The sequence below is a fragment of the Arachis hypogaea genome, chromosome 2 (genome assembly GCF_003086295.3).
Source record: "Arachis hypogaea cultivar Tifrunner chromosome 2, arahy.Tifrunner.gnm2.J5K5, whole genome shotgun sequence".
Lineage (NCBI taxonomy): Eukaryota > Viridiplantae > Streptophyta > Magnoliopsida > Fabales > Fabaceae > Arachis > Arachis hypogaea.
The window spans coordinates 24473035-24482209 of record NC_092037.1 but is presented as its reverse complement, the minus strand read 5'-3'; the positions used below and the strand labels follow the sequence as shown (position 1 = coordinate 24482209).

Below are 9175 nucleotides of genomic sequence, written 5' to 3'. Positions count from 1 at the left end.
TTAATTTTAAATTTTTTAAATTCAAAATTTTAAAAATTTTAAATTGATTAAGTAAACCTAATTAAAACCTATAAAAACCTTCCTCTTTTTTTCTCACATTAATCTATCCATTTCTAACAATCACAAATTCAAAAAATATATAAAAGAACATCCATTTAATATGAAAAAGAAACATTCTAATACTTAATAGAAGAAATATCCATATATATTAACTCGTAAAAATTTTGAATTCATCCAAAAGTATATGACTGAATTTTGGCTGATATGCTTTTGGTTCCTACCTTTAGTCTTAATATTATTATTGTATTGACAACACATAGAAGCGCCTGGCCAAAACCTATACGTGATAACTGATACGACTATGTGTCCACTACACAAATTTAAAATTGTTCTTTCGTCAGTGCTTTTCACATAATAATAATGCCCATTTTCATGTTGCCACATCGGTGGATGATTAAAATAAGGTTTTTATTTTATTTTTTCCTTCAAGATCCGGCTGTATCCTCTGTCTCTCAATAGCACTAATTAAATAAATAGTCATATACATCATCCTGCTTTGTTGCTACTCTAACCGTACGATTTCCATTTCAATAGATTAATTAGAAACTAGAAAATGTTTTTTATTATTATTTTATGATAACATAATTCACTTGATTTGTCTTATGAGAATCCAATTTTAGATACTTTTATTAGTAAGTTACTTTTTAAGTATCAAATATATGCTGGCTTTGAATTAAAATAAGTAACAAATATTATGCATAACACACTTCATTTTATAAAATAATACAATGATAAGTTGATAACCTCTTTCAGAAGAAGAAATTTTCATAAATTATATCATAATTGGGTTATTCTTAGCCGGTACATGGTCTCAGAATCCAAGATAAAGTAGATCAATCAGAATTTGATTAGTAAATTGTTTAAATACATTGAATTTAAATGATTTATAATTATAATTTAACTCCCTTAAACTATTTTAAATTAAAACTTAATCTTTAACTAAACACAATATTGAACCCATTCGTTTTTCAAAACTTATTGAATTGAGTTAAAAATTTATCAAATAAATTTTGCTATAAATTTTGATATTTTTTTAAATCTGAACTTTACGTAATTATACCAGCTATAAAAGGAGGGAACAAAACACCACAAAAGATTCACGTTATATTAATTTACTTATTAACGTAAGTAGATCGTTTTATGATATAATAGTAGGTAAACAATGTCACATGAGTTGATGAATTGTATTTAATTAATCACTATTGTGCACCGTGTATGTGTTCTTCATGGGTCGTAATATATAAAAATGTATGAACCATTTTTTTTTAAACGAAAACAAACAGTAATTGTAACTATAAAAGTTCTACAACGCTACGCTTAAATAAAAAGTTTAACTATTTTCAATATTAAAAACAATGAATAAATATTAGGGAATAGATATTGTTATTCTTATTTATACATGACCTATAAGTTTGCTCCTGGAATCTATTTATTATGATGGTAAAAATACTATTATGAAAAGTTATTTTTATTAAAAACTATTTGAAATGGTTTTATTTGTTCACTACAACATTTATTAGCTATTGCAATATATGTTCAAGATAACACTTAAAAACAGTTGCCTAACATATATATATATATATATATATAAAGGTAACTTTTTATACTAGTAGTAATAAAATAGTATTATAACAACGAATTTTTAATCAACACACCATAAGTGATGCTATTGATAAATTAGGAAACACTTATTAAGTGTTGCTCTATTAAATATACAAAAATAACTATTATAAAAATAATATATTACCTTTTTTAAGAGTTGTCTTTTTAATTTATTTTAAACTTCACATCTCAAGTGTTGCCTAAAATTTTTAATATTTCTTAAAAAAATAAAAATAACCCAAATCACAAGGCTAACTATTATGCGAAGAAAAATGGAAAAAAAAAAAGAAAGAAGAGTCTCTCGTTGCCAGCAAAACCCAATCTAATGAAATCCATAACCCCAATCCATTACAAATGATTCATTCCTCTCTGGTTCTTCAATCCATTCGATGATGACGCGCGTTCTTTTATTCAGCTTCGATCTCAATCTCTGCTCGCGAATGTGATTCGATCGTTGAGCTTCGATCTTCTCTGCTCGCGAATGAGCTTCGATTCTCTTCTCATTGAGCTTCGATTCTCTACTCCTCTACTCATTGAGTTTCGATCCTCTCTGCTCGTGTTCATCACTGCTGGTCACTGTTCACTTATCACTGCTCGTATTTTTTGTAAGATTCTCGTTTTTGGCATTATTCTGCAGGTACTGATGATTCTACTGTTCTTTCTCTATTCTATTTTAGCACCTTTTTGTGTTTTGAATCCTAATTTTTGGTTAAGCTTGTTGATGTGTATATTAATTTTAAACTTGTTCCTCTCTATTTCCTCCGTGAGTTCGCTTTCTATTTTCATCTTCGCTTCTCTGCGATATTTCGGAGCTTCACGATTTATCCGACGACGCCGATTACGCCGCTTCGTAGCAACAAGTAACACTATTTCTCTATTCCTCTCTTTTCACTTCACAATTTCTCCGGTTTGAATCCGATTGCGTTTCAGTTAGGGTTCCACGATTCAATTGAATGCTTCACTATTGGATTGCTTTCTTAATTTTTATCATTCCAATAACAAATTTAACTGATTTGATATTTTTTTAACATATATAATTTGATTAGGGTTCTGCTAGCGTCATGCTGCGAAGCGACAGTACTAAGGTGAGCTCGCCTCATGAGCGGGACGATGCTGAGATTGTGTTTTTGAAGGACAGTGTGGCAATTCATCCAACGCATTTTGCATCAGAAAGAATTAGTGGAAGACTGAAGCTGTTTAAGCAAGGCACTTCCTTGTTCATGGTGATCATTTTCTGTTTGCTCCTATCCGTTTCGTTCAGTCTAATGTATTGTTCGTGCTAATGTGTTTGTTTTTGCTTCACTTTAGACTTGGGTTCCTTACAAAGGCCATAGCTCAGAGGCGAGCCTTTCTGAGAAAGGTAAATTTGCATTTGGTGTAGACTGGATGAGTTTATTATCCTGTGCAGTGTGGTGTATTAATATGCTAAAGTTTTTTCCATTTATTGGTTAGAGAGAAGCCTTTACACCATAAGAGCGGTGCCCTTCACTGACATTAGGTCCATCCGGAGGCATTCACCTGCACTTGGATGGCAATATATCATTGTTGTTCTATCATCAGGTGAAGCTCTTGTGATGAATCTAAATGGATTTTTTCTGGGGTAACATTTTCAGTAGCATTGATTATGTAAATAAAATGTATAGGATTCTCTCATCAATGGAGACTTGCTTTTACCTTGAGTAGGTTTAAATATTTGTGGCTTTCTATACCCTTCTGTTTTTTACAATTCTATCTGGTGTGAATAAAATCTTCGTGCAGGACTTGCTTATCCTCCAAAACAAAAAATAGAAATCTTGGTTTATGATGGTTGCTTTTGTTGAAATCCATGATGAGTTGATGAGAATTGACTAAGGTCAGGTTCTTATTAGAAAATTAGGAATTTGGGAAAAAAAGGTAAAAAGTGTTATCACTATAAGGGTGGCATGCTACTAGGAGAAGCCTCTGATTAAAGATAAGAAACTATGTATTGAAAGAGAGGTTTTCTAATTAAAGTGTTATCACTATAAGGGTGGCATGCTAATTTCTACTTTTGAAAATTTTGTTCTTAGACAAATCATGATGGCCTTCACTAGACTCTTGCAAAAATTATTTGTGTGTCATTATCTCAATTGCTATATCTCTTTATTTCCATCTCTATGATCTCCTTTTACACAATCCAAGCACTTTTCATAGGATAAGAATTTGAGTTACTTGAGAATTTGATAAGAATTTGTATATCTAGTGTTATTTTTCTAATTTGATGCCTTGGATTTATAGGTTAGTTCGTAGGAGGGTGTTGAAACAAAGAAACTTGCTTCGGATATTGCTGATATTTCCATAAAAGAAGAATACTCAAGTTCTCCCACTATTAGTAGTAATCAAGATGGTGGTTTCTTGTGGAAGGATGATTTTGCAAATAATGCGGACTCTATAAAGGAGGACAAAGTTGGTTCTTTGTCTTTCACCGTAACCAGTGTGACTTCACGTCAACCGAATGAATTAAACAAAAAATCCGTTATGAGTGATGGGATGAATTTGATTCAGAGGTCTCCACAACTGAAGAGTCCTGTCGCAAAGCCGGCAGCTCGAACCAAAGTTCCTTTTGAAAAAGGATATAGTCAAATGGATTGGCTTAAGCTTACTCGGACACATCTTGACCTTGCAGGTTCTTTTACTTAATCTATTGCCTTATTTTTTTATTTAAAAAGATGACTCTACTTAGTTATAGTTTTGAATGATAAGAATACATGAAGCTTATGGTTGATTATTGTAGTTGAATTTAAAATATGTTGCACAAAAATTATATATGAAACATCCCCTTATATATGAATGAGTCTGAGTATTATTACCTGGCTATCTTGGTGTGTATGTGTGTGTATGTGATTCATAAAAGAGTGATAATGTTGCGTGAACAAATTAATGGTGATGACTAGTGAGTGGACTTGTCTGATAGTGATAGTAAACCAAAAATGCCTCCTATGCCTTACTTCTATCCATTTGAGAGTTGTGGAGATGCTAGTACAAGATGAAGACTTACTAAAAATGTCTTCTAAGCCTTACTTCTATCCATTTGATGAACCTGAAGATGAAGTTGGAGAAGATAACAGTTCAAGGCTATCCTCTAATATATCCTCAGTTAGTGGTTCCAAAGAATATAACTATTCTGTTTGGACTCTAATCTGATATAAATTTGCAAGATCTGCATCTAGCTTTTTTCCTTGGCTATGTCATATATATGTTTATTTCTGAGGTATATGATAGAATCAATTGATTTGATTAATATATGCTGAATATGATAGAATCAATTGTTCAAGAGCTTTGTATTTGTCACAGATTCTGCTAACAAAAACACTCATTCTACTTATTAGAGATCAAGCACAAAATTCAATATTAAGATTCCTAGTTTCTTTCAATAAATGTATTTTTCCTTTGGATTCAATGCTATTAGATTAGGATTTGCTCTTGTTTTTTGCTAGCTAGGCTACCAGTGGAGTTAGTAGAAGTGGTAGTTTACACAGAAGAAATTACAATTTTTGTTGTTGGATTAAAGTGGTTTAAGTATCTATTTCAAAGTTTCATGAAATTTCGATAATAAATTTCGGAGAACTTCTAAAACCACTTTTTAATGAGGTAGCAAGAAAAGTTGCCGGATTTGGTCTTGAATGATAAGAAATCATGTATTTATAAGAATTAAGATGGTGACTTGCTAGTTTTACTTTAACAAATATTCTATTAGAAAAACTACAAAAAGCACTGCTCATGAATATATATTTGTTAAGCGGAATACACAATTTAATATTCATATATAAGAAACATCCCCAGTGGTGAGGTCCTGTTACCGTTCACTCTTTTTGTTTAGAAGGAGTTTTTAGACCTATTTTTTGTTTTTATATCTATAGTATTTAATATCATAAAGAAATTTTTATTATAATTTTTCAGTTTTAATGATAAGTTGCTTATTTTTTATTGTGTATTATTTGCAGATTTAGTATATAGGACAAGTCAAGCATGGATATAAAATATGCAAGTAGATTGACATCTTTTTGATAAATATTAATTATTATTTTGTTATGACAATTATTATTAGACAAGAATTTTATTATTTTGTTGAGAATTATTGATGAACATGTATTTAAAATACTAATTGAACTTTTTAATATCTATTTTAATTAAAATTTTATTATTAGTTATTTTGTCTCTTTTATAATTTTTTTCTATTGTGCACAAATTTATTTATTAATTAAAATAAGTATACATGTATGAACTAAAAAATTTATTGTAAATTTTATTTTTTTGTATTTTTATTTTTATCAAAAGGGCAACCCTTTTATTAGTTGCATATTTTGAATATTAGACAATACTTGTATGATTGCATATCCAAAAGAAAAAGCAACACTTGAATAGGTTGCATATCCAAAAGAAAAGGCAACATTTGTATAGGTTGCATATCCAAAAGAAAAGGCAATACTTTAAAGGGTTGCATATTCAAAACTAATAGGCAACACTTCAAAGGATTGCAAATTTCAACTTATAAGCAACACGTAAAAGAGTTGCATTTTATTGCAAATGGGCAACACTTTTTAGTAGTGACCAAAATACCAGAGAAGAGACAACACTGCAAAAGTGTTGTCTCAAACACACTTTTGAAGTGTTCTTGTTTTTCAACCAAAGGCAACACTTACCAAGTGTTGGTTTCAAAAGCGTTGCTTTTGAAACAAAAAAGTGTTGCCTTGATCTAAGGCAACGGCTGCATATGCAACGCCGCCCAAAAACGTTGTCTTAGGTCTAAAAGTGTTGCCATAGATCAAAAGTAATATTTTAACAGCTTTTAGGCAACACTTTTTAAATGTTGCCTCAACCTGAAAATGTTGTAGTGGTTGGTATTAAATTTATTCTTAAAAAATAATACGAAATTATTTTAAAGTTTCAAAACTTTTAGTTTCACTATTAAAAAATTATTATATTGGTCAATATTCATTATCAATATTAATGAAAAACTAACTTTAAGTATTGAATATTGTTGGTGTATTTTCAATTTAAGTAGAACCCACGACTAAAAAAAAGGCTTAAATCACATAAGAATATAAAGAAAAGGACAAAATTGAGTAATTCAATTTGAGGAAAGAAAGAAACAAAATTGAGTAATTCAATTTGAGGAAAGAAAGAAACAGAGAGTAAGAGTACTTCGGCAATGAGGAAGAGAAGAAGAAAAGCGAGAAAAGAAATTTTTATTTTGATCTCATTGAACTGGTAAATTTGTTCAAACTTTTATCAAAGTTTAGTATGTTGTTCTTGGTATAGAGATGTGATCCGGCCGTTACGAATTCAACATCATAAATCGACATTATCATTCATAACTCAGCATTATTCACGTTATTATTCAGAAAGCTGGCGTTATAATTCGGCATTACAGTTATTGATCGGCAATAACGTCATTAATCGGCCACTTACGTTACAACTCGGTTTAATGGATTGCTTTCCAAATGTGAAACGTCCAACCTAATTATTGCTCTTTAATACAGGCAATAAAGCAGGAGCATAACCGACTTGCACAGAGCCACCCATAAAAGGTATGATCTTCCATCCTAAAGACACACATTGAATTCTCAATATTGACTTAAATTTCGGAGTGCCTTTGCAGGTACACTCCTCCCTCCCCCTCGTTTCTTGCTCAAAGCTCTACGCGATTGGACATCCCCTTTGGAGTAAAGCTCGGATTACCGCAAAGCACAAAGGTCGGCACCGAAGATAATAACTCGCCGTCGATTCCCAGAGACCGAGCTCTCCCTCCAGGTATCCATACAAGAACAAGATGAATATTAGAATATAACTTACTAGTTATATTGTTTTTTCTTTTGTCTGATTTGAGATATATTCACTTTTTAGAGAGTTTATGTTGATTTCATCAATTTTAATGATGTATTTTGTTGATTGTTGGGATGTCCTAGTGTATTAGGAAGACTAATTGTATACCAATTAATTTGATAGTGAAAAATTTTTACTAGACTAAGTCCTGTGAATTTCTTATCCCTCTTTAGAAGATTTTTTTACGATAAAATTTTGATATTTGATTATTTAATTTCTATTATTATATTTGCTGGTGGAGTATCTATGGAGTTGTCTATTGAATTGCACAGATTGTCGAAAAAATATTTTAATGGTTTCGCTATTAGACAGGCTTTTATCTAAACCTCGATTTTTACCAACAAAGTGGTATCAGAGCTTTGGTTGTTTATTTTTGTGTTTATTAAATGAAAAAAATATTCAGGGGCCAAATATGATAAAATTAAATTCCAAAAATTACTCGATTTGGAAGACCCTCATAGAAGATATGTTGTATAACAAGGACTTGTATGATCCTGTGGAGGGAGATAACCAAAGGTATCGAATCTGATGCTGAATGGGAGAAATTGAATCAGAAGGAGGTTGCTTTGATGTGGAAAAAATTGAAAGAGTTATATGAGAGGAAGAATATGCAAAATAAAGCCTTCTTAATTAGGAAGCTGGTCAATATAAAATATAAATGAAGGTAAATCTATGCCAAAGCACTTGAACATATTTTAGGAGACTGTGAACTAATTGATAAATAACGACATCACCTTAAATGATGAGTTACAAGTCTTGTTGTTGCTAAGTTCTTTGTCTGATAGTTAGAAAGTTATGGTTGTGAGACTGACTTATTCACCTCCAAAGAAAAAGTTAACGTTGGCAATAGTTAAAGAGAACATGTTGATTGAAGAAGTAAGAAAAAGAGAACGAGATTTGATCAATACCTCCTCCCAATTAAAAGCACTTATTTCAAAGTCATGGGGAAGAAGTCAAAGTAGAAAACTTCATAGTTCTAACTGGTCAGAGAGCCAAAATAAGTCAATAGAAAAGTACAAGCTAAGAAAATAGTTTATTTGTCATCATTGTGGTAAGCCAAGGTATATCAAGAGGTATTGTAGGTTCTTGAAAAAAGAACAATCAAGGAGAAGAAATGAAGACAAAGGTAAATATAGTGATAAAGAAACTGTTGCTATTGTTTATGAAGATGCTCTTATCACCTATGATAAAAAATTATGTTAATCTTGTCTGTGATGATTTCATTTGGATTATGGACTCTGGTACCTCATGTCATGTCACTCCGAGGCTTCAATTTTTCACATCTTATACTGCTGAAAATTTTGGCAAGATCAAATTGGGAGATAAAGGGATGTGTGATATTATTAGCATGTGTGATGTGTGGTTTGAAATCAACATGGAATGCAAGTTGCAATTGAAGAAGGTTAGGCATGCGCCAGATATGCGGTTTAATCTTATTTCAGTGAAGGCATTAGATCAAGAAGGGTATTGTACTTCTTTTGTTAGTAAAAAATGCAAGATTATCAAAGGGGCTCTCATTGTTGCCAAAGAAGATAATAGTCTCACTATTATTTACTGGTTACAAGCAAAGTTGTACAAAAAAGAGGTGAATGTGGTTGATGATTCTTCCTCTGATTTGTGGCATATGCGTCTTAGTAACTTGAGTGAGAAAGGACTTAGTGTCTTAGCT

General features: G+C 31.2%; 1 protein-coding gene across 4 annotated transcripts; it reads left to right on the top strand.

The window, feature by feature from the left end:
* The first annotated feature begins 1821 nt into the window (after nucleotides 1–1821).
* On the top strand, nucleotides 1822–7651 carry LOC114925086 (uncharacterized). 4 transcript variants are annotated; one of them, XR_003813232.2, is made up of 7 exons: nucleotides 1822–2522; nucleotides 2709–2885; nucleotides 2971–3022; nucleotides 3115–3222; nucleotides 3919–4306; nucleotides 7164–7211; nucleotides 7283–7651. XR_003813232.2 is itself a non-coding variant. In XM_072216165.1 (6 exons), the coding sequence occupies exons 3-6, from the start codon at nucleotides 2724–2726 to the stop codon at nucleotides 3921–3923; spliced, it is 327 nt and encodes a 108-aa protein (XP_072072266.1). In that variant the 5' UTR covers nucleotides 2138–2299; nucleotides 2431–2522; nucleotides 2709–2723; the 3' UTR covers nucleotides 3924–4557. The 4 variants fall into 4 exon arrangements, 1 of the variants encoding a protein (XP_072072266.1); XR_011871917.1 differs by having other exon boundaries at nucleotides 1908–2522; nucleotides 7164–7651; XR_011871918.1 differs by lacking the exons at nucleotides 7164–7211; nucleotides 7283–7651 and adding an exon at nucleotides 5625–5827 and having other exon boundaries at nucleotides 1908–2522.
* Nucleotides 7652–9175: the final 1524 nt, after the last annotated feature.

What these genes read in the sequence shown, in the direction of transcription:
- LOC114925086 (XM_072216165.1), top strand. Translation starts at nt 2,724, where the DNA reads ATGCTGCGAAGCGACAGTACTAAGGTGAGCTCGCCTCATGAGCGGGAC. An exon ending in AAGGCACTTCCTTGTTCATG is followed by an intron (nt 2,886 to 2,970) that starts GTGATCATTTTC and finishes GCTTCACTTTAG; the next exon opens with ACTTGGGTTCCTTACAAAGG. An exon ending in GGCGAGCCTTTCTGAGAAAG is followed by an intron (nt 3,023 to 3,114) that starts GTAAATTTGCAT and finishes TTTATTGGTTAG; the next exon opens with AGAGAAGCCTTTACACCATA.